General features: G+C 31.2%; 1 protein-coding gene across 1 annotated transcript in view; it reads left to right on the top strand.

Annotated features, from left to right (window-relative positions):
* Positions 1-27,044, top strand: part of COL3A1 (collagen type III alpha 1 chain) — a 64,689-nt gene that overhangs the window by 1,179 nt on the left and 36,466 nt on the right. The window contains exons 2-5 of the mRNA XM_003764039.4: positions 19,241-19,443; positions 21,341-21,391; positions 22,094-22,207; positions 23,517-23,597. Coding sequence (XP_003764087.1) covers positions 19,241-19,443; positions 21,341-21,391; positions 22,094-22,207; positions 23,517-23,597 — 449 coding nt within the window. The remainder of the gene's footprint in view (positions 1-19,240; positions 19,444-21,340; positions 21,392-22,093; positions 22,208-23,516; positions 23,598-27,044) is intronic.

Below are 27,044 nucleotides of genomic sequence, written 5' to 3'. Positions count from 1 at the left end.
AGACAATGATTCTTAACATATCAAACTAATGAAAAGAAAATAATAAAATGATTGCATTTGCCCAAAATTGTAACGATAAAATATTTTGTTTTTTGGTTTTGCATTGTAGCTGACCCAGGATAAAGTAACAATCACTTTTAAGTTAACCTTCAAATACCAATGTTGCTCTCACAGACAAAATAAATGGAAGTTAATTCCTTGCCATTTCTAGAAAAGACAAAAAAAAAAATCTTCCCTCCCATTTACCTCTCCCCTCACAACTCCATATGCTAATAATTGATTCCCTAAAGTCCCAGCACCCTTTAGTAAGATTCTTGTTCAGGTTAACCAAACTCCTATATCATCTCAGGAAAAAATTATCTTCCTTCCTCTTTTGAGCTACTAAGCAGTCCTAACAGCCCAATGACAAAACTTCTTTTTCATTGAAAGTGTTACCAAAAAAAAAAATATATCACCATGCCGTTTTCATCTCATAATTTCATCGTATCAGATAATACTCTACAAAGATAGTAACACTTGAAAATGGGTAGCAAAAGTTATGGTTACTTATGTCCTGTTAATTTGTCTTTATGTTGTTTTGACCAATTAGCTTTAATGAAGAAAAATGAGCCTTTTCTGATAATTTCATTCTCATTGAAGCCACCCACCTTTTTTCCTTCAAAATATCTAGTTTATATATTCCATAGGAGAGGCAATACAATAGGGGGAAAAAAAAGATTCCAAATAGTCCCAAATGCTAGTGTTGTTAATACAAATAAGTGTCAGTGGGGGAGTTTGAGAAGGAGGGAAGATTCTTATGGTCTTCTCTAAACACACACACACACACACACACACACACACACACACACACCTCCACAAAAGAATAATTAATAATGTAATATGAGTATACCTTTCTTTCTGAAGAGTTTCACATGGTTTCCCCCCCCAAAAAAAATTTGCCAGTAGTTAAACTTTGGCAAGGTTGACAGGAAACTGGGGAACGAATATACAATCCGTTGAGAATAGGCAGATGTAGCTTGGGGCTATGTGTTTCTTGAGTTGGCTGTTGTAAGGACACATTCCTCAAAATACAGGCGTTAGCTCAAACTTTCTGCTCTATTCAGAGCAGTTTTCTGGAAAGTCATCCTCACAAATATCTTATTTTTTAAATGTTTTAAAAGCAACATTTAATTTATGAACTTTTTCTACTCACCCCCCCCACCCCCCCGCCAGTGGAGGAATGAAGTCTGTTAAATTTGCTGTAGTTCAACTCTCACCCTTTCTAATAGAATGAAGTGCCATCTAGTGGTTGACAAAAGATTTCCTTCAGAGAGGACAAAATCCAAAATTAATATAAGCATAGGCTTTGTTAATTTGAATGGCATGACTATGGTGAATATTTCAGAATCATTTTGTAAAATATAAAGTATTTGAATAGGAAATATTATGCATTATGTTCCAAATGAAAATTCCTTAAAATGTTTTGCCATTTCTCAGTGACATTGTCATGTCATTTGAAATGGTTCCTGGATATTGTACTGATTCAAAATTATATATGGTGTTATAACTAATTTTCTTCCCAAATTAATATTATTTGTTGCTTGTTGTTGATATTAAACTATGTCTAATTCCACCATTTAAAGGTGTGTGTATGTGTGTAATGTTTTAACTAATGTTCAAGATTCTATTTCTCTAGCTATTCTCATTAAATAACTATTTAATCTAACATGGATAGTAATTATAAATAATTATTTCAGAATCAACAAATTTGGATCAGCTTTAAATTTGTTTCATATGCCAATACTTTTTAAATAATTATAGCAATAAGGAAAATATAGCTCCAAAAAGAGATTGATAATTTCCATAGTACATAATGTATATAGTACACAAAACAACCTTGGTAGCATCTTACTTTTGTCTTTTCCAGTAAAATATAAGCTTCTTGAGGACAGGTATTTTTTTGTCTCTATAGCTAATATGGTACTTTATATATCAAAGGTATTTAATAAAATTTTGCTGAGGATAATTAATTGAATGATACTTGATCTTATACATTCTTTTCTTTGGTTTTTTGGTAAAAGAAAGGTCTTCAGAGGAAATCTTCCCATGCCTACTCATCCTTACCTTCCTCAACTCATATTCATACACATAACGGCTCTTCCACTCCTAACAGCTTTTTAAATTTGACTTCACTATTCAGAAAGAGATTTGCATCAACTTACTTGACTAAACATGATTAAACTTGGTAAGAATAAAAAAAAATAAAAGGATAAATATGGTGGGTATAATTTATCAATAGCTACATGATAAATGCCTAGATTTTCAGTTTTTGCCCATGAAAATAATAATAAAAGTCAGCATTTTTCAAATGCATTAGAGTTTCCAAAACATTCTTTTATATATTATTTCCAAAACATTCTTTTATATATTATTTCATTTGCCCTTCCTTATAGTCTTCTGAGGTAAGTACTATTATCTCTATTTTACAGATGAGGAAAGTGAGACTAAAAAGAGTTATGTGCTCATTGTCACACAGTTAGTAAGTACCTGAGACAGGATTCAAATTCTGGTCTTCTTGTTCCAATTCCTTATTCTATCCATTATGCCATCAGCAATCTATTGAGCAAAAGTGTAATTACCATATTTCTAGTCTATGGTTTAGTTGTAGACTAACTACTGCTGTTGGTCTCGCTGAGAATCAATACATAAAGAATCATTTTTAAGTTTCATATCAGTCATTTGTCAAACAATGGGAACATATGGAGAAAAAGAAAAAAGCCCCTTCTCCAAGTAATTTACATTTTACCAATGTAAGCAATACATATAAATATAAATTATTCAGGCATATGGTATTTTATAAATACATAATAAACCTGGAGTTTGATGAGGTACAAGCAGCTAGAGAATTCTTTTTTAAAGCCATATACCAAAATAGTGTTTTCAGAGGGGAAAATTGCATTCTTCATTGCTTTAGAATTTGACCCATAATCCATTCCCTATAGATATTTATGAAAAGAATTGAGATAGATATTAAAAATATATGACCACAATTCAATATTAATTGCCCTATTCATAATAAGTTTATCACATCTTGACTCGGTCAATAGAATAGAAAATACTTCAAGATTTAAAAAGAAATACCAATGGATTACTGACCTATATATACTCTTTGTATATGTCATTCCTTAAAATAAGTATGCCAGTACAGAGTTGAACAAAATGGAGAGGTCTGAATGAATGACTCACCCATAAATGACAGTCCACATAGCCAATCCAGATGATTTAAGCAAAGAAGATGTCATGCTGCCTGAGTACTTTGGCTCTAAAGAGTCTCTCTTGAAGAGCTCTCTAAAGCTCTCTAAAGAGCTTCAGATTTGCTGAATAATTGTTTAACCTTTCCTTTAGTTTTGGTTAGGTAGAAGTAACTTGTTTTGGTGTTTAAGAAAATCCGGAAGTGACTGCATAGCAGAAAATGAGAATTATATAATTTAGATCAGCATTATTATTCAAGAAGATAATCTTAAAGAACTTCAGCAAATGAATAATGATGCACAAAATGACATCTACTATGTTGATATTCTCTTGAATTCTATGACTGTGATGTTAGTAACATGCATATTTATATTAGATTAAGCTAGACCTTTAGAGAAGGGAAGAATCTCTTAGAAACTGTTTATTAAAACACACTCATTTGACAAATGAGGAAAATAAGAGTTGAAGGGATTAAATGACTTGTCCAAGGCTAGTTCTCCATTTCTTTAGAATTAGTACTACAACACAGGTCTAGTATTTTTTTCTTCACAAATACATTTATCAAAGTTGGAAATCAGAATCTTGACTATTATTCACTTTTTAATTTTACTAATGTAAAAAATAAGTTTAAATGAATTTTTATTTCTCTATCTTATTTAATCATTATAATAAAGGATTAGATTACTATTGCCTAGAATCAACAAAAGGATTAGTTTACTACTTGCTGGAGTCACTTCTGCCATCAAGATAATATTTGGCTAGAGTGAGACAGATTGAGACCAAATGTTTATTTCTATCAATGGGAAAATCCATAATCTTTGACTATTCAATCCTATTTATTAAATATTAAATATATTATCCAATTAAAAATGTAAGATTATTCTAGGCTCTAGGCCAGACTCAGAGTTTATAAAGGATAGTATTTCTAATCTTTTGAAGCTTATAGTCTAGGAAAGAGATATGACAGAAATTATAATACAACCCGGAGTCTCATTCATTATTGTTGTTAATCATCAAACAATTCCACCAAATCAGAAGAGGCATATACCACAACTCACAGAACTGAGAGCTGGTAAATCTATCAATCTTTTCCCTGATCAGTCCATGTGATATTTCCCATGCTACCTATCTTTTCCTTATTGTGGATTTTTCTTTGATCAAGAAGCATCAAAAATCCTGCATGGATCAAACTTGTCATTTATTTTTTCATGTTACTTTGCCAAAACTGCTTTTGCTATTCAGCATTTCTTGGGGTGACAGGTTTAAATCTAAAAAACATTTATTAGCTTTCATAAAAAAAAACTTATTCCTGTAATCTTGGGGTCACTCATTTATAGCAAATTATGAAACATACATTAGTGCAATATCTTCTTTAGACCACTAGGATTTCCCCTCTATAATCCTTTTCCAATAACCATTATCCAAGTAACCAGGAAGCATCGATATGCTTCCAAAAAATTCTAGTTTAAGGAGATACACAATGTCTTTTTTTAAACAATATAATGTATGGTATTTATCCCAAATTTCCTCTACCCAGTCCATACATTGTATATTACAATTTTAGAATTAATGGAAGAAAAGAAGACAATAATGATTTAAACCTTAATTGTAGCAAGTTCCTAGTCTCAATCTGGGCTATAGTTAGAGAATAAATATGTTAAATTTTTATGTTGCTATTATTTTAAAAAATATTAATGTTACCTGAATAACTTATTATAGATTGGTCTTACCCTCAAAATATCTGAGTATAACTCTTGCTAGATAACTTATAGAAAAAGTAAGTCCCCTGGAATTCAGTGTATTGGGAAGAAAACCACCTAATGAACCTATAATTCTATTCAAGTAACCCATGTTGAAAGCTTTGGTTAGTCCATCTTTTTCTGTTGATACTACCCAATGACATAGCAATCTTGAAGTAATTAAAAAATAAAATTCATTGCTTAAAATTTAAGAGGAGGAAGAAAATGTATATCCTTGAATGTTTTAGATTTAACCAAGGACTGTGAAGTTACCTTTTATGAAATCACTGTTTGAATATTCTGTAGTAAAATGTTTCTTGTTAAACAATATTCCTTGGGGAAAGCCTGCATTTTTTTTAATTATTGTTTTTCATGCTTAAAAAATTTGGCTGTAGGAGGAAAAAGTGTGGAGTTTTCAATGTCAGGAACTTTGCATGTTTCACGTCAAGATGACAATGGCAAACACAAGACAACCATTAATGCACAAGTCATTTATTAACTGCAGTTTTCAGGAGTTCCATTAGCCTTTGGGATTTCTGTCTCTACTTAGTGAAAACACTGCAGAAATGAATTCCTTTTAGATTACCTAATAAGCCCCTTCCATTTTCCAGGCTTGCTGAAGAGATCTGTAACTACACATGTATTCTTTTAGCTGAACTCATATTTAAAAAAACAAACAAACAAACAAACTTATTTGGCTTTGTGGAGGGGAGAGATAGCGTACAAAAAGTCAAAAGGAATGGCACTAAAATATTCAACACCAATTAATAAATCAACAAAGATTTATTAAGCATCTATCATGTGCCAGGGATCATATTTGCTGCTAGGCATACTAACTTGGAAACTATTAAAAGATGTTCACCATGAGCCCCAATTCTTAGTCATTTTAACTCCAAATAATGCATAGCTTTTTAACCCTTTTGTTTATTTTCTGTAGTTTTGTTTTGGAAAGAGAGAGACTTCTTAAGTCAGACATAGCTATTAGAAGGAGTCATTTGGGGTTAAATATCCATGCAGAAAAATCAAACCTTAGTAGAAAATGTTAGTCTTTGCATCAATAACTCAGTAATTACATTTGAAGGGAAATAAGTATGTTTGAGAACATTCTATTTAATATTGTTTAGCAATTATTCTACAGAAAATTCTTTGGAGACAATGTTTAACTACAAACAAAAGACTGCAGTTTGAATTTGAATTCTTCATTTTAGAGTATGACATGGTGTATTCTGGAACTCTCTAAGACAAGTATAATCCTGCTGGTGGTCTGGATGTCATCAGGGTGGCCATCTAGATAAATTACTCTCTTTCATAAGGTTAGAAGAAAATAAACAGTGGAATTCAACTCCAGCTGTGGGTTTTCATGTTGGGGGTCGAAAGGGAAGATATGTTGCTTTGCACTATTATCTCTTCTCAATCTGACTTTGCAGAATGCTGCTGGTTCTATTCTTTTATGCTTAGCAGCCATAATGAGGGAGTCCAGAGCTTTGGAGTCAAATCTTATTAAGACTCTCCAGCCCTCTTTATGGCAAACTTACCAACATTAGAAGAAGCAATCACTGAAAAGGGGAATTGAAATTCTCAGAAACTTCACAGCAGAGAAATGTGAATTAAGGAATAACAGATGTAGGTAAATTTGAAGGATGTGTTTGCCAACCAACTGTGGTAAAACTTTTCTAATACTTTTTATCAACTCTATCATTTTGTAATTGATAATAACATGACAAAAATAGATTTCATTTCTGTGTTAATAGTGGCAAAGACCTATTCAAAGTCCTGTAGATACTTTCCTTAGTTAAAAAATTAGTAAATTTCAAGGAAATCTCTAAAATTACAGGGATTTCAATCAGACTTGTGAGAAGGAATAAAAGGCACACTAAATACCAATTACATTCTAAATTGAAATGTTCAATTAATATAATTTTACAGATAATTGTTTGAAGTCACCTTAGCAACTATGTTGTAGTTAAATATCATTTTTTGAAAGATACATCAGAAAATTCAATTCAATCAATTATTTATTAAATGCTTCCTATGTACAAAACACTGTATGCACATGAGCATCACAAATATTAAAATTAAAATGATTCCCTGAAAAATCTGAAAGATTTAGCATTCATTCATTCATTCAAAAAAGCATTTGTTGAATTGTGATACGACACATTCTCTGTATAGTAGAACATATGGCACATATGTTCCTCATCCCCAGCTTCAAATACAGTGCCTATAGTAAGCACTTGATAATTGTTTGTTGAATTGAATTGTAATGAATTTAAAAAGGAAAGCTGAATTTTGCTGCCATAAAAGATTTCTTGTGACAATTTTTAGTGCTTCAAAGTAAATACTGTATCAGTAAAAATTATACATTTTCTACTTAATAGTGTCAAAATAACTGCTTAATCATGAATTTAGTAAAATGAGCAGTGAACTAATTAATAAGTGAAAAAAATAAGTTTAACAACTTTCTCATATAATCTGGTGCCTTTGAATGGTTATATTCATTTTAGAGTGTCTTAGTACTTCTTTGTTTTCCTCCATGCCACTCATTAATTTATTCATGATGAGGGACTTTGATGAAAGCAAAATTACAATTTAATTTATCCTGTAGTACAAAACAATTTAGTAGAATAAAATTTTAAGATTAAGTTCATGAAAAACTAAGGACACAAGTTAGCATTATTTTCCTTCCACACAATATCATTGTATACCAATTCTTAAACCAATCTTGAAAATAAGAAAACACTGGTAGTTTTATTTTAAAAATAACAAGAAAAAAAAGTGTCTTATGAATACTGTTGCATTTGGGAACATTGGTGTTGGTTCTTTAAAAAAGGAATAAATTATTTTAAGAAAATATTTTGAAAATATGTAAAATAAACTGCATGGCAAAAAGAAGAATGAAGGGAGAGAAGAAAAAGAAGGAAGAGGAGAACAAAGATGTTGAAATTGTTCTAAAACAGACTATTAGAGAACAAACTGAACTCATTAAAAAAAAATCAGACCCTAGAAATAAGAGAATTTATTCCAATTTCTCATTTGCCTGACCATAAATAAATTGGTTTCAGTCCTGAGAGACAGGAATACCAAAAGGCTCAAAAGAGTAATACTTCAAAGTCATTTTTAAGTAGGAATATATTGAATGTCTTAGTTAAATAATAGTAATAATAATAATGTCACCACCACTTTTTCAAACTAGTATAGACAGATTTTTTTTTTGTTTTGGTCATTATTTTGTTAATGAATTTCTGGTTTGTTATATGTCACTTTAGCCCTAATCTTCAAACTTGTATGATTCTAGGTATCTCAGAATCCAAAATGAACAACTCAGTATGGTTATAATATCATTGCTCTGTCTTCCCATCTGCCATGTCTGAAGAAACTTCCCTACATTTGCTATAGTTGACTGATGGCATGCTTCATTTCAGTTTTACATGACGACAGTCTATTAGAATACCTTTGCTGTCTTGCATCTCACCAGTTCCTGCCATTGCCTCTCCTCTAAGCCAGTTGGCTTCATAACTCCTATACTCTAGTACTTAACTGTTCCTCTTCTGACCACAAAAACTTCTTATTCAAACCCTTGGAATAGGGCTAGTTCTGTGAATAAAAGAAGCAGGCAACTACTTATTTTGTGCGAATTGAGAAATATTTTAAATCTGACTTGACCAAAGCTGTTTCTTCCATTGGTCTGCTACACAGACTAAAATCCTCATATTTAAAACACTACTTTTTGTTGTGGAACAACTAGGTTGTAAAACATTTACAGGCCTTTAGTGAGAAAAACTCATATTCCTGATTTCAAAACTGACTTCAGATAGTTACTAGCTGTTTGATTCTGGGCAAGTAACTTAACCCTGTTTGACTTGGTTTCCTCAAATGTACAATGAGCTGGAGAAGAAAATAAACCAACTTTACTTTTTTTGCCAAGAAAATCCCAAATCAGGTTAAAGAGTCAGACTCTAAAGAACTATAAAACTTTTGTTGTAGACTTTTTTTCAGACCTTTGTATTTTAAATGGGTTAAGAAAAATATATTACCTTAAAAGAATAACATTTATCCAATTAATACACTAATAAGAACTAGTTTGTCTCATTAAACTCATTACCACACTTTATTTTAAATAGCCTTTGGGAAATGTGACACAGCATAGAAATTCTTGGTGGGAGAAAATTTTCAGGGCAAAAATTAATTGTTGAGATGGATAAGAGAAGTCCAGGGAAGATCTTAATCTCAAGACATAGAGGTGGAAGTTGGTGGGAGGCAGATCTCAGGATGTGACAAAGAAAAACAGAGATCCCTAGAGCAGAGGACCTAGTTAGCCAACTCCTTCCTAGCTATTTTATCAGGGAAGAAAACAAAGAAAGGCCAAGCAGAAAAGTTCTCCTGGTATAGTTTCCTGGGCTAATCTTTCTTTCTTTCTATTTATCTTTCTAACTTTCTTTCTTTCTCCCTATTTAAAGGATAAGAGATTCCTATTTAAAACAGACAATGTTGCCAAATCTAAATTTTCTCTAGCAAATAGGTTTTTTTTAAAGATTCAAGGAATTTATTGTTTTAAAATATTTACAAGTATGATGTAAAATTCTATGCCTAATTCATTCCATGACTATAGTTCATTCCCATTTAACTATGTATGATATAAAAAACATTTAATCAGTTTTCATCTTTTCCTATCTCTATTCAATTCTTTTTATTTCTCTTTCCTTTTTTCTTTACCTTAATTTTCTTTCTCTCTCCCTCTCACCTCTTCTATCTCATCCATTGTTCCCCACTTCTCCATCCCTTTCTTCTTGCTTTCCTTCTTTCCATCTTTCATCTCTTTTTTCTTTCATTCCTTCCTATTTCTTTCTTCCTGATTTTTATTTATTTAAAATAATTATTAAAATTTTAAATTTTTAAAAAATGATTATTTTTTGACAATAGCGTGTATTTTATTTCATGCATTTAACATAGTTTTTCTTAGAATGAGCTCATATTCTGCCAAAAGGTTCATTACACATACAAACAGGTTAAGAATTTATAGTTTAAAGAGTGTTTGCTTATATTGTAAAACTATGAAGGAACTGGAGTAGCAGATAAAGGTTTGATCTTGGAGCTGGAAAGATCAGAGCTCACCTCTGAGACATATTAGCTATATGACCACATGAGCAAGTCATAAGTCATTTAAAAAAAATTTTTGTGCCCCAGGATTCTACATTCGAAATGGATTACTGCTCCATGTTATGATACATCTTGAGAATTATATTAAAGATTTTTGGGAATTACATTTAGTTATTGGGATCCTAGCACCTTATTTTTTAAATAATGTATAAGAAGTTCACATTGAAGATTTGCCTCTATATTTCTTAGTGAATCTTCTTTCAAAGATAACTTTGAATGCCATCATTCTTCTTTCTTGTGTTATATAGTGGATAACACTTTAATAGTTCATGGTTTCAGATAATATCTAATTATCCCAAGTTCAGAACATTTGGGATCCTGGCTTAGAGAAACAATGAGCTCATTGCAAAGTTTCCATTTTGTTTCCATTACTGTTTTAAACAAGAGAGGAAGAATGATTTATTTTCTCTCTTCCTTTCTTCTTTTTCCTTTCTTCCTTCTTCCTTCCTTTCTTTTTAATTGTAATCATTGTACCAGTCACCTTTTTAGGTAGGGCATTTGGCACTCTGCTTTCTTGTTCACTAAGTCCAAAGGAATGCTCTTTTAAAAGCTGAGACATTATTTCTTTCCAACATCCTCATATATCTCTTTCAAAACATAGAGAAAGAATTAGAATAGTTTCCTTCTAAAATAAACAAATTCTTTCTTGACTATTTAAAATGCTAATAAATCAAACCTGTTTTCTTTTACTAACACTAGATGCATCTAAGAAATGTTAAGGACTTTTTAATTCCTAAGTTGATGGAGAGTGAATTAAGACTGTATCTTTGCACAATATATAAAGAAGAAAACTGAGACTGTTTTCTAGAGCATTCTTGGACTTGGAAAAAAAAAATTTCCCCTCTGACCTATAAAATAGAGCCCAAAGTACTTTGATTTGAATAGTATGGCCCAAGATAAAATGTTTCTAAACACATATATTCACATTTCCTTCCTCTCACATTAGGCACTTCCTCCCTTCTTGGTATTCTTAAAAACCTGACCTCTTTCTAATTCACCAGCTTGAAAACCTTATTGTTAAGAATTCTGCTATTGGGAACAGTCCATTCTGTAGGCCTAGCATCTAGTGTCCTGTCTTGCCCAGATGATTATATTTCCTTACTATGACATCAATATAATTACAACAATGGGTGGTGGGCAAATGGGCATCTTAGCAACTGATGAGCAACTTGATAGTGATATTTGAAATAAATTACCATGCTTTTTTCAATTTTCATGACAAAGATATTGAACTTTTGAATTAACTACCTAAATTTCCTTTCTGTTCTATCACTCTTTTCTCTATGTATACATAATATATGCATTTCAGAATATACACATAGACACATATTACCATGGTCAAATAATTTCAACAAATTTTGTGCATAGGCACAAAGCACAAGCACAAGCATGGTAGCTTGATAGGAATCTTGGATGATAGACATAGTGTTACTTAAACCATATGCTGAGTCTTCTCAACCTTGTAACCCTAACCAGAATTTATATTCTACTGTCTTATTCAAAGCCAGGAATAATTTCATATTTCTATGAGGCACAGGAGTATAGAAATGAATGAAGGATATTTGAAGAGTATCGATTTAAAAAATTAACCTCATTTCAGTTCAGCTTTCATTCAGTTTTTCTACTCATCCTTTTTTTTTCAAAAAAGGTTTGTTCAGGTACTGATTCTACTTCTTAACCTTCCTTTCACCTTTAATCATCTATGATTCTGTTATCTATGTTGAAATATTTTCCATTGAAAACAATTTTGTGAATTAGTGAATGGACTAAGAAAATTTTAAAGATGGTTTTTAGACCCTTTCCTCAGTATGGTTTCTAAATTATCTCATATGGTTACAGAACTGTTAAGCAAAAAAAAAAAAAAAAAAAAAAAAAAAAAAAAAAAATTGTGGAATTTTCACATTGCATGCTCAGAAGACTTGGTCAAAGTTTATTTTAGGACCTTACAATGTCACTCCATTAGAGGAAAAGGGATCTGAAGAGATGCTTGAAGCTCCATTGATAGGGATAGAGTCTAGAAAGATAGCTTATAAGACAATTTCAAATGTGTCATATGGTAACATGCTATGTGGTTAAGTCCTGTGCCCCTCCCAGATTATTTTTCTTCAGCAGATATCTCAAAGCTCTGAGCATTAAGTAAATAGAGGAAATCTCAGTGTTTCACAAAAATATACAAAATTACTGAACAGAACATCACTTGTAGTTTACAAAATCATTTGCAGATGTTCAGAAATTTATTATGTATTTTCACAATTACTGGCAAGCCATCTCAGCAATCATGAAAGAACTAAAATTGTATATTACCACAGTCTGCAACTAGTGCTTTAAGAATTAAGTACAGCTTTTGCTCTGGCAAACTAAGACTATTCATTCTTGATATTTAAGAATGTCTTGGAAGTAATAATATGTATTATGAGGATACCAAGAAGAAAATCTTGATTGCAGAAAATATTCCATCACTTTGAGCCACAAGTTATGAAAACGAATCAGCTTTCTCCCTCTTCTTGTTATTTTTACCTATGATTTGCCAGTGGTTGAAAAGAGATCAGTTTACTAGAGTAATGTGGAACTCTTTCTAAAGCCATATGTGTAACACATGGTAGGTTATATTGCAAGTTGAACTACTGGCATACTTCTGAACACAAAGCAGGGATAGGTATACAAAACTAAATTAGCTCAAAGTTTTCCCAGGAAAACCTAGTGAGCATATTCATGCTGCCAAGAACTCTACAATTTTCCCTTTCATTTCTCAAACCAAGATAATAAAACCCAGAACAGAACTGGGGACACTCATCTTTTTATTTAATATCCCCACCTACTGTTCAAATGGAGGATAGCAAACTAGATTGGTGGGAAAAGTTTTTTCTTATACTGTCAGCATAAGACCTGGGATTTCCGTTGGTAAATGAACTGATGTGTGCCAATTGGCTAGCTGACTGATAGATATCCTTAGAGTAAGTGATGTGAAAATACCAACCAAAACTATCCTTTTATTTTTCCTCAGTAGAAGGTGTTAAAGTTATGTTGGGATCTGTAGAGTCTGAGGGAGAAAAGCTTTCACTGAAGATGAAGATGATGTAGAAAGCCTGAGTTTGTCCTAAAATTAAATAGGGTTAATCAAATCAATAAGCATTTAATAAAGCTTTGTTATATACCAGGTGCTTCTCAGGAACTTTTGAAACATAAAACACTTAAATCCAAAAAAGAAAAAAAAAAAGAGCATGAAACCATCTTTAAGTATTTTAAGAATATATTGATTATAGAAAAAATAATCTAGACTTAGAACAGACTTTAAGGCAATCTTCTTTGAGAAGCTAAGAAATCAAGGACATTTTAAATAATACAACAAAGAAAGGCTTCAACCTTCTAGACCAACTATAATATTTTCAGTAAACACTATCTCATTAAATTTAATGACATTGAAAAGGGTCTCATTCTCACAAAATAATATTCAATCCAGAGATGATCAGGAAATGACCAAAAGTAGTGGGAGGTAAGTAAAATATTCGAACCAGCGAATTGAGAAAATGTTATGCCAATAGTATATTGAGTTATTTGATATAGGAAACAGTAGAAATAGTAGAAAACCATTTTTCCCCACCAAGAAGCCCAAGGGAAAAAAAGTTTCATAAACCAAGATATTCATCCTACATGGCAGTGAAGATGAGAAGGGGGGGAATGCAAAAGATTCAAATTCTAGAATATGGGAAGAAATATCTAGACATGGCTAATGACTATATAATGGTTAAGAAATGCTTTAATACATAATATTTGGTGAGAAGCAGATAAATTATTGGTCTGCTTATGATATTGAGGAATTGAGTATAAATGTTAGGGGAAATGACATGCTACACTTTTAGATGACAGCAAGAACAATGCATAAAATATTCTTGTTTTAATTATTATAGGATCAAAAATCTGTCATTTTTCCACTAATTCTATGGTCCTGTATTCTCAAATTAATAAACATTCTTAAGAGGGTCCAGTAAATGCAAGGTGTTGTGCTAGGAAGTAGAATTACAAAAACAAATATCACATAATGCCTGCCCTCAAGGAGTTTGTAATCCAAAATACATCAAAATACTCTCTCCTTATCTTGTTTCTTTTCATCAAAACTCTCTGTCAGTATTGTTAACTAAAACAGGCTTATTGTTTAAGTCAAATCATTCTCCTTTAAATTAAAATACCTTTAATATCATTGGATAGATAAAGAAATAATTTCTCATTTACATAATATAAAAAGACCAATAGATTGAAATTATGCTTTACTTGTGATTTCACCAATGCACTCACATTGTCTAGTTTATATTTATTTATTTATTTAGGTGGCAATTATTTGTTTTCCCAAAAGTTTGTTTTACTTCTTATCAGTTAGGCAGATTCATTCATTCATTCACTCACTCACTCGTTCACTCATTCATTCAAGATAAAGATTTTTAACTTCCAGAATCCTACAATCTGCTTGAGTTTCAATCTCTATCAATTTAGGAATTCCCAAATTATATAGGCTGCGCTTATATCTGCAATGTCTTTTTTCTTCCAATTTTCCAAACTTCTCTTGCCTCATTCAAACAGAACCAGAAATCCCACCTATCCCATGAAATTTGCCTCAATCTAACTGGATGAAAAAGTTCTTTTCATTGGATACCAATATGTATATTTCATTGACTATAGATGATAAAAGGATAAGATATGTGTTATTAATTTATGGATTTTTTTCAATACTTATAAATGTGCACCTCTTTTCTTTCTATATTATTATCAATGTTTTATCCTTAGGGCAAAGCATATATATATATATATATATATATATATATATATATATACGTAAATTTTACAAAGTCGCTAATGCATTGCTACACATGTTCAGGCAAATAAAAATAATTTAGGTTGATTTCATTCTCTGGGAAAATTTATATTCCAAACACATGAGTGTTTTAAAATTCAGACATAAGGTGATGAAAAATAATTAGGAAAAAAACTTAAGAATGATACTGACAAATCAGGTTAAGGACCATTATTCACCATTAGAATGACTGACATTCAGTTCAGAATTGATCATACGTTTATATGCTTCAAAAATTATAAGTAAAAAATGAGAAAAAAATCAGTGCTATCCAGTACTAGTAAACATAGATGATTTAGATTACCTAAGCAAGAGGGCAAAGTGAATGGGTCAGTTTAGACGGCAATAAATGGTTACATGAGGAGATGGGAAAGGAAAAAGGAAAATTCAACTGGAAGGCCAAGACAACTTTTCTGGCTAGAGAAGGAGACAAATTTATGCAAACCTCAAGCCAAGATAAATAGTCAAGTTACCCTCTGCTTATGCCATATATGTGTAATACAAAATTCTGGAGGCCAAGAAATCACTGTCACATAATTGTTGGCTTAGAAGACCAAGAAATAGAAACATGATGCTATGTAAAGATAGAAGCTATGTTAGAGATATCTAGTCTGACTACACCATGAGGGTGGAAAAATGAGGGAATTTCATTTTGGAAACAATTAATGACTTTTTTTCTCCATATACCAACTTACTTCCAATTTATACTTTTACCTAATATAAATGTAAATTTATATACTACATATAAAATGCATACAGTGGCAAGAAATAATTTCTCATTTACATGATATAAAAAGACCAATAGACTGAAATTAAAGATTTTGGGTTCAAATTCCAACTCTGTTATTTATTACTTGTATGGTCTTAGGCAAGTCACTTGTTTGCTCCAGTTTCTTCATATGTAAAATGAGGTATTTAGACTCCATAATTTCTAAGACACTTTCCAACTGTTACATTCTATCATTTTGATTTTTTTTATATTTTAATACCTAAAACAAATAAACAAACAAAAAACTTCAAAGTTGTCAACAAGAGAGAAAAAAAAAAAATATTGGTTCCTTAGCTTGCCTTGTTACAAATAGACACAATGGTCCCAATAAAGGTATTTGTGTGTATTTTCATGTTAATATTTCACAAGTCTTCTTTTTTCTTTCGGCCTCTTCAAATCAATTTTAGTTATTTATTCATATACCAATTTTGAGCACAGAAATGCTAGAAGCATTAGAAATCTTGATATTTAGTTTGAAAAGGAAATGCATTCATGATACATACTGAATTTTCTATTGGATTTCTACAATGAAAATCTTTCCCTATAAGTAGTTTTCAGAATGAGAACAGATATCTCCAGGAGAGTCAGAGGAAATATCAATTTCTCATCATCATTTCATCTAAGACTCTGGTTGCTGATATCCTGAAAATTCTCTGTTAAAGAATGCCACTTATGCTGAAATTTATGTTATCTGTGCCCATGTTGAGGGTAGGAAAGGTACTTACTTAGCTTATTGAATGCTTAAGATGAGGCCAGTGAAAGACAACAGGCTGGTTATGGTTAATTAAGTTCAGACATGTTAAGACAAATGGGAAAGAGGAGCAGAAATTCAAAAGAGGTAGCTTCATGTTTGCATTTTTCTGATGGAACAATTATAGGTACCAAGAATCTCTCTCTCCCTCTCTCTCTCTCTCTCTCTCTCTCTCTCTCTCTCTCTCTCTTTCTCTTTTCCTCTCCCTCTCTCTCCCTCGGTAAAATAGAATATTGGAAAACAATCATTAGAAGGAAGTTCATAGATTGTTTAAACTAGTTCTCATTTTACAAAAAGAAATTAAGGAAGATTGAATGACCTGACCAAGGTCACATAATTAGCGAACAACTAAAATAAGGTAGGAGTATAAATACCTGAACTTACATTCAATATGCTTTCTTCTACACCATGATTACAGGTAAAGTAATAGGATTTTCCTGCTTACTTAGTTTAATTAACTGATTACTCTAAAATATTACATTGTATGAGAAAAATAATAGAAGTTACTATGAGTGACAATGCTATATGCAGATAGCCATTAAAGGCTTCTGGGAATTATAATAAGATATGATCCCATTGTTTGCAGTTATTTCCAAATGAAGTTGGCCTACAATGGTTAGGGGAGTTGCATTTTTGGATTTGGGGATGGCCAATCAGTCAACAAGCATTTATCAAGTACTTACTAGATACTGTGCTGAATAATGGGAATACTGAGAAAGGCAAAAAATTAGTCCCTTCTGTTGTGGGCAATGATAAAGTTCAATGGAGATGGTTTTTATAAGTTAGTTCAAGGTCAAAAATTTTTAATATTCTGTGATGTGATGGTATTAGACTCTACAAAGAGGAGTTACAGCATTAATTCACAATACCACATCAACTGTTTCCAATGCAAATTTCAAAGCATGGGACAAAATAGATAAACTTATAAAGGTACACATGTGTGTGGATATATTTTTTTTCTTGAAGACCTTACAATGAACTTTTAAACCTTTTGAAACATTATAGAGCACATGTTTAATATTTGAAATTAAAGTTGAGCAATAAGTGTTTAGTGCAAAGTAGACATAAAGGGAATTTTTTTAAAACTTGGTCCAAAGTGTGTTTCTTTTTCAATTTTGGGAAAAGATTACATTGTATTTTAAGTGTTTTTCAAACCTACTATATAGAGAAATATTATCCATTGAGAAATAGTTATAGAAAATATGACACATGAATGTAACAAAATATTACTTCTCTGTGATAAAGTATGGAGAACTGAGAAAATAGGAAGACTTCTATGACTTGATACAGAACAAAGAGAATCAGCAAAACCCTGTAACTAAAGATTACTTCAATGCAATTGGAAATTACAAAAAGTTCTTAGATGTTATATAATTTTAATGATCCATTTTTCATCCCAGAGAATGAGAAAACATCTATTTTTCTTTGCAGAATTAAGAGACTACAGATGTATAACTGCATATGCTATCAGACTCAATTGATCTCTTAGTTATCTTGACTTATTTTTTCCCCTGTATTCTTAATGATAAGGGATGTTTTCTGCTTATTGGAGAAGGAAAGGATACATTTGGAAATAAATATAATGTAAAAACAAAAAAACCTTCTATTATATAAAAATAATTTGATAAGAAAAAATACTTAGAGGAGTTCACCAATATTTAGAATTTTGAGTTTTTTGTTTTGTTTTGTTTTGTTTTCAAAGAACATAGTAGACTACAGCTAATCTATTCAATTAATTTAAGTGATCTCACTCAAGATTTCTTTGGACTGGACTTTTAATCCTGACTTATTCAAGTAGCCTACAAAGGAGAAGATAGATGGAGCAGTGCAAATTATTTACCATTTCTGGAATAATATTTTAAAAAATTCTTAGACTGCATTATCTTTGAGCATGAGAGATATCATATCATGGAAATTAAATTTCACTGCTTTTGTAAAAAAATTTTTAAGAAGAACAAGGAGTTAAGGAATTTTTAGTATGTGTTCATGTTAAAAAAGTAAAATGAGGGTATTTTCAAGAAAGGTTGGCAAAAAATGGTTACTAAAATGTATAAAAACCTTAACTTGCGTAGCATTCTATTAAACTCTGATTTCACTGGTTTACTGATTTCTTATAAACATTAGATGTGCAAATATAATTTTCTTAACTCTATTTGTATTATAAGAATTAAGTATGAAAAACACAATATTTTTCAAAATTTGAATTATAAGTTAACTAATTTAGTTTCTTCCACCCCTAATGATATCATATAAACATCCTTTGACTAAGGAAGGTTTTAGATTAAAAGCACTTCTTATTTCTTACTATAGTAATGTTTTCCATGAAGTGGAATTACTTTAAAAATTGTATTTGCTATATTAGTTAGAGGCAGGGGTGGAGGGTGGGAGTGGTGAGGCACTTCAGAACTTCCACTACATAAGAAAAATATATTTGAGTGATCTTGGACTGAATGAAAAGAATCAGTTTCCTCCTTCAAAAAAACAATCAGTTCAAATGTAATGCAGTGAAATGTATATATTAAGATCACCTGAAATTATTTATTTGCATAAAATTTCTAGATACTTTTTAATCTCAGTATCAATTTATAAACATTCACACACACACATACACATCCTTTAGGCAAATTTGGCAAAATTGGTAATAAATTTATCTTAGTAAGCTATCGCACACATTCAAAGGAGCCCAGAACATGTCATATTTGAATGAAGCAGAAAGCTATAAAGGTCATATCTCATTTCTCTTCCAGCTGTTGACGCAGGATGTACTCATCTTGGCCAATCGTATGCTGATAGAGATGTTTGGAAGCCAGAACCATGTCAAATATGTGTGTGTGACTCAGGATCTGTACTTTGTGATGACATAATATGTGATGAACAGGAGTTGGACTGTCCAAGCCCAGAGATTCCATTTGGAGAATGCTGTCCAGTTTGTCCACAGCCTCCATCATCTGTGAGTTTAAAGAAAACCTTAAGTAGTGTAATATTCACATTTAAAGGGATAAATTTGATATATTTTCCTGGGCCAATGACAGATGTTTTTATATTTCTTAATCAAAGAATTGTCATTTTTACTAAGTGACTTTATTTTATGTTATTCATAAGTAGCTAAATAAAAATAGACTTCAAGAGTACATAATTTCATCACTATAAGTATTTTTTCCAATAATAAAGATTATAACTTTCCTGTAACTTAGTCCATGGTCTTGAAAAGTTGCTGTGGCCAAAAAAAAAAATGGGTCATTCTTCAAAGCTTGTCCATTGATAGCAGATAGGAACTACACCAAAGATATCCTTTAAAAATAAATATAACTTCAAAATGTTCAAAATATAATTTTCAAAAAACAATTTCAAAATTTCAAAAAAGTTAAATTCAATGTAATTGATAAATATTTAATCATTATCTCTAAGTTTGTGGTTTAGTCTTGTCAGTCATATCTGATGTTTCATAACTCCCTGGATTTCTGTCCTTAGGGTGTTATTGACAAAGATATTTGACTGGTTTGCCATTTCCTTCTCCAGTGATAAACAAAGATTAGATGGCTTGCCTAGGATCACCCAGCTAGAACGTTTCTGAGGCTGGATTTAAACTCAAATCTTCCTGACTTTCTATGATACCTGTTTAAAAAACAATTATGCTATATTTATCAATAAACATTCTTTTTACTCAATAATTCATAATGAATTCAGCTCCAGAATCTTCTACAGTACTCTACATTCATAAGAGCTTAAAATATTGAGATAATAGTTTCCTATAATCCCAGTAAAATGAAAAAAAAAATAGGGATCAAACTATCAGGTAATATAAAGAGAATACTGTGAAAATCTTCTTGGTCTGAAGATTTTCAGATATTTATTAAATATGAGACAAAAAGTGACAGTTGGAGAAAAAAGAATAAAACAACATTAAAAATAAATGAAATTATACTTAGTGTACATTCAAATGAAAAATCAAAAATGGAAAATAGATCTAATCTTTTCTTTATCCCAGCCTCAAACTGGGCTAAAACTATTGAGTTGATCCAAAATGGCCTTTAGTAAAAAAACATTCTTTAAATTTGACTTTCCACATATGCTTTGAACTTTTTGATATTGATAATCATTATCACCATTATGGTCATCAACAATTCAGATCTGTGATTTCATCTATGTAAGTCTTTCCCCAAGTGAAAACTCTCTCCACATATATAGATTGACAATTCATTTGTCATATAACTAATTTTCTTAGAGAATTTCATAAAGACAAAGTTTAAATTATTTGCCTATGATAATATGGCTAGTTTGTTCCTGTGGTCAAATTGAACCTGTGTCCTCTGATAACCTAAATGATTTCAAAGGAAACAGTCTATTCATTATATATAGTACATATTTGAAAAGCAATTCTATTACACACTTTTTTTTTAATCATTAGAACTCTGAATAATCTAAGCTCTACTTCTATATAGCTTAAAAGATTAGCCCCAGTAAAATGATAGGAAGGAAATTTTTTTTAAATAGCCACAAATAAAGATAAAATATTTTAACTAATAATTTTAACCCATTGGTTAAAAATTATTTTTCAGGGTTTTTTAGAGTTTCGGTAATATTTTTAAAGGAAAGAAATTTCACATTTTCAAGAAACTATAAGGGAATACATTTATCTTTTCTTTCAGAGAGATTGAAATAAGATGAAATATATCTATCTAATCTCATTGACTTCTCATCTGTAAGAAACTGTGGAGTAGAGCAACATTTCCAACAACAGGAATTAAACCCAATGTTCAATAGTATTTGTTTAATTGGTGCATTTTCTATTTCATGAGAAAGTGGTTTCTATGTGTTTCTTATCTTGTTTTTCTGTTTCTCCCTAGACTCCCCGTCCTCCAGATGGTCCTAGACATGCAGGCCCAAAGGGAGATCCTGTAAGTAAAAAATTTTCAGAAAAAGAAAACGAATCTAATGAGAGGTTTATAATATATCTATGTTTACCATAGCCTTTTCTAGTTGTGATAATTTCCTCATTCATATATGCTTTTATTGCCACTGGTTTGGATGCTAGGTACTGTGATAAAATTGGTACAATAATGGTTTTAATTTTACATTTCAGCTTTTATATTGTTAAAAACTCACATAATTTCTGAATCCCATGTGTCACTGTGAAAATTACAATTAAAAGCTCACAAATTGACCACTATCTTTTAGCATTTAGAAATCCAGGTTCCATAGATTTATTAGAGACCTGTGGATAGTTTCTAGTGGAACTGTACATTTTAAATTATTTTGATAATTGCACTTAAATAATTTTATTAGCCTTTGTATTTATTTTTTTCCATTTTAAGTGATATATAAATTTCAATAGATTGCCAAGGGGATCTATGACATACCCAGAAAGAAGAACCTCTAATCTGGAGTCATATTAAACAAAGCACAAGTTTACATATGTAGTGCCATTATCTACCAAGTGATAATTTCTCCAATAGTTAAAATATCATTTGTTCCCAAGAGATTGTTTTTCTCATATAAGACCATTAATTAAACTTCATAATGTTATTTATCATTAGGATTTTGTTATAATGCTATTGAATGTATCCCCATTTTAGTTATTTCTTTTTTTTCTTTTTTAGGGCCCACCTGGTATTCCAGGGAGAAATGGTGATCCTGGGATCCCTGGACAACCAGGTACTCCTGGTTCTCCTGGCCCTCCTGGAATCTGTGAATCATGTCCTTCTATTAACCAGGTAAAATATTAGAATGACAGGAGCATTATTTTAATCTAGTAAATCCTTTGTTTAACCAAGATCATATTCTAACCATTTGTAAGAGCTGAAAATAGACTTAAAGATTCCATGAGATCTTTTGAAGATATCCACATCTCTTTTCCCACTCTAATTGTCTTATATTCCCCATATCTGATCTAAATAAATCTCTCATACTACAGTTTTCATCCTTCTTGTGCCATCCTCAGTGGAGATGAAGAATATTTGCTCACCTTTTAGTAATAAGTTTGCAAATGCTGAAAAAATATCATTATTGTGCCCCTTCATTATCTAATTACTTTACCTTTTCCTTAGAATATGACTGCAAACAAATTTACTTTTATAATATCCATACACCCACTCTCTGACCTTTTTTAACAGATTTTTAGTCAAAATAAAAAAGAAAATAAGAAGGGGATAATTGTACTCATTGATAATATAACCCCAGGATTTGGGGACCCAGTGAAGGGATGCAGATTTTATAAGAATTATTGAAGAAACTTGGCCTGTTGAAGAGCCTAACCCTGCTCCCTATTAATTTCAGTTAAAAGGACCATTTCTTTCAAGACAATGGCTCTTACTACAATTTGAGAGATGTTGATGATGGTGACATGGATAGCAGTCCTCACACTGTCTTTCTTCTATTAATGACATAAATATAACATTTACTTCTTTCTTGTGGTTCATATTTCATATAAAACAATAACTCTTCCTTGTTTTAATTTATAAAATTAAAGACATCTTAATAATCATTCATTTATCCAGAGCTAAAATATAAAAAGCCTAAAAGAAGCCAAAGTTCTGTCTATTTTCTGTTAATGCTTTCAGTGGAATTTATATGTATTGGACAAAAGCAGTATAGACATGACCATTCAGGTATATTTTCTTGATTTTATGTTTTGGATCATGACTTAAGGGAGCTGGGTTTTATCCCTAACTAGATATATGACCTTAAGGAAGTTTCAAGTTGAGTTTTTTGTTACTTTGTATATTAGGCTTTAATTTCATCTTATGTAAAATTAGGGGATAGAATTAACTGGTCTTCCAGATGTAGATCTATGTGATCTTATGACAGGTTATGATTATGAGGAATGGAAAATAAAATAGACAATTATGTGATACAATCCTATTTAACTTGAGAGAAACTATATTGCTCTAGCCTCAAAGAGCAGAAAAATGCCTTTTTCTAAAACATACAGAATTGTCAAACCATTCATTAAATAATCTGACTGCCATAAAAATGAAGTTTTGATTTAATTCAGTCACATTTACTTCAATTTTTCTGTTCCAGAATTTCTCTCCTCAGTATGAATCCTATGACGTCAAGGCTGGTGGTGGTGGTGGTGGAACGGCAGGCATGCCAGGGTTACCTGTATGTACAACCTTTTATCTGCTTATTTTCCAGAGTATTAACTTGTTTTTTCCCTTTTAGATTGCTATGTTTTAGATGTTTGTTCTTCTAAGAAATAGATGTTCTTGTTTTGTTTTGTTGAATGATCATCTTGGAACTATCCAAAAAGAGCTATTCCCCACTGAGGATGTGCAAGAAAGTGATGGTGCTGGCTTCTATCATATTTTCTCCAGAATAACCTTCTCTACTCCACTTCCCTTCTCCCATCATAATTTTTCCACATTTATTTATTCCTACCCATATTTTATTTTTTCTACCTCTTATACCCTTTTTTATTTCTCCTCTATCTTGCTTAACAATTCATTGTTCTCTTTGATCTTTGACTTTTCATCGCACAATCAAAAGGGATGAAGACATGTTCAAATACATGCTCTATCTTTTATATCCCATGTGACCTTAGACAAATAATTTAACCTTCATGAACTTTCATGTTGTTATCTGTAAAATAGCAGTTGGACTAGATGGCTTCTAAGGTCCATTCTACTTCTAGATCTATGAGTTTATGACGTTTTCTTGTTTCTTTCTATTCTTGTAATTGCTCTACCACATTAAAATCGTGAATACTTATGGGCTGACTCTAATTTACAATTAATCCTTTAAAGTGAGCTACCTATACAATTATTTCTATAAATTGGGATTCTATGCCTCATGTTTCTTTACTTTTAGCTTTTATGCTTCATTTTAATTATGAATTATGGCAATAACATTATTATTGATTATATTATGCATAATTATATGTGAATATAAATTAATAAATATTTCATGTTATAATTATAAATTTTTGAAATCTAACATTTATATAGAACACTGAACTTGAAGTCAGGAAAATCTGAGTTCAAATATGGCCTCAAACAATTACTAGCTGTATGACCCAGAGCATCACTTAATCCTGTTTGCCTCAGTTTCCAAAATGACCTACAGGAGGAAATGACAAATCATGCCAGTATCTTTGCCAAGAAAATCCCAAATTTGTGTCCTGAAAAATCAGACACAATTGAAATGACTCATCAACAACAATAAATTTAAGTTTGTAAAGTTTTACGATATTATCTAGTTTTATTCTCAGAACAATACCCCAAACTAGTTATTAAACCTACTTTACAGATAAGAAACCTGAGGCTGTGAAAGGCTAAATAATTTGTCCAGAGCTACACAGTTATGAGATTTTTGAAGTAAGATTTGAACTCAAGTTTTCCTTCTGACTTCAGGATCAGTATGCTATTCAATTAGGTGTCTCACTGACAGCTTCTGTCCATTACATCAGATGATAATCCACCCAAATATGAGCCCATATGTGTTATTAAGTCAGATTATGTTGTTATTAAGCTAAGACATTATTGAGCAAGAAAGGGAAAAGAAACAACACAAATCTATCCCCAGTGGGTTTCAATGCAACACCAATGTGCATCCCATACCAAAACTCAGCTTGGAGATGAAATTAAGGGTATAGCTCAGCTCCAAAAATGCCCTAATTTTCAGAAACATGATAGACCTGTACACGGTAGAATTTTGTTTTCTTAAAAACTTTTTGTCTTTACAATTCTTGAATTCCTTGAATCAAATAAGAAAATCTATATCCCAAAACAGTGAATGCTGTTAGAAATTTATTTTAAATATAAAATGAAAGGGGGATATATAATTCACATTTAGATATCAAACTGACAAAAAAAGATTTAATACTTTGAAAATGTATATAGAGACTTAACACATATTTTTTCTGGAGACATGAATACTCATTCTTCCCAGTCAAATAGCAATCCATACATGCTTTCTTATCTTTGAACTCCTTGTCCAAATCTTCCCATAAAATCACAACTCTGGGACTTTTCTAGTTCTCCAGGAAGAATGTGCCCCTTAATGTATCAGCATATCAGCATATTTTCTAGACTGCCCATAGGAAAGGGAATTTTTTTTAAAAAAGAAGAAAAAGTAAGGAGATGGGATAATATCTTAATTTTAGACAAACAAAAGCAAAATGAAACATATTCATAGTAATATAGAGAAATTTCAAGAGAAACATTTGCATACTTTGAAGATAACAAAGAAGAATGAATATCTTTGATTTGGACAAGTTTTCCTTGGAAACAAAGAATTTACACTATTCATTGGCTTACTAATGCTCTGTTCCAATGCTGAATATTATTGGAAGTCATTTTATTTTATCATCTAACTTTTATTACTAAGTCAGTAAAATGTGACATTCCTATAAGTAAATGTAATATTCTAATCGCTTCTATACTTCAAACGGTTTTTTTTTCCCCTTTGAAACAACATTAACAGTTTGGGCCCAATTGTAAGCCTATAAATACCTATTAAATGCTTTTGTCACAGGATGAGTTCAACTCCAGATAGTACAAACACCATCCACCACACTGCTCCTTCTTAACTCTCTGCAGATCAGATACTGATATTCTAAAATGCAATCTTTCTGTTTCATTTCTCTATCTTTTCAATCAAACTACTAAAAATATCATTTGTTGACAGTTCAGAGAAAATGCTAACAACACATTAATGTTATTTCTAACCTCTTTTTGAATTTTTAGTAACATCATTGGAAAATAATATGATTTATTTAATTCTTAGCCACTATATGGATGCAGCCAGAGCTAGCTTAACTTATTTCTTAGATAAACTCAAAATCATACATGATCCTACAGAATTATTTTCAACTAAAATTCGTCTTTCATATGTTCAATTTCTGAGTTCATCTCACCATTCACATGTCATCTTCTTCATTAGAATGTGAGCTCCTTGAGAGCAGAAATTTTCTTACTTTTCTTATTATATTGCTATAGTATATGTATATAGAGAAAGATAGATATATATAGGCACAGTACTTTGCACATAGTGAATGCTTACTAAATGTTTTTTTTTTCATTTATCCACATATTCATTCACTCTTTTATTCATAAGAACCTCCACTTTTAGCTGGATATTTGGTTGATCTTCTAAAAAGGACCAGAAGAGTTGCCCAGCAAAAATTCAGGCATCCCAACAGGAGATATTCTACCAAAGGAAATAGTGAATTTCTGGTCACTTGTTTCTGCCCTTGTTTCTGGTTTCTAGACTCCTCCCCTCCCCATTTCCCTCAATCAGTGTGTGATCAGGTCAATATTACATGGTATATTGGTAGCAATATGCTATTTTGATGATTCCAAGAAAAATAAGACATTTTGAAGTTAGCTAAAATGTTAAAAAAAATCAAATTGTCAAAAGTAAGCTGTAAATCCCTTATAACAAATCAAATCTTATGCATATTAATCAGTCAACTAGCATTTAAGTTTCTTGTATGTGCCTGGCACTCTGCTAAGCTTTGGGAATTGCAAAAATAGATAGAATCCTAAATTTAGAAATAAACAATTAACTTTAAGTGGATATGGTTTCACTGATGAATTAAAGACACACACT

The sequence above is a fragment of the Sarcophilus harrisii genome, chromosome 3 (assembly GCF_902635505.1).
Source record: "Sarcophilus harrisii chromosome 3, mSarHar1.11, whole genome shotgun sequence".
Taxonomy (NCBI): domain Eukaryota; kingdom Metazoa; phylum Chordata; class Mammalia; order Dasyuromorphia; family Dasyuridae; genus Sarcophilus; species Sarcophilus harrisii.
Note: the sequence above shows the minus strand (reverse complement) of the source record. Positions and strands in the feature narration are given on the sequence as shown.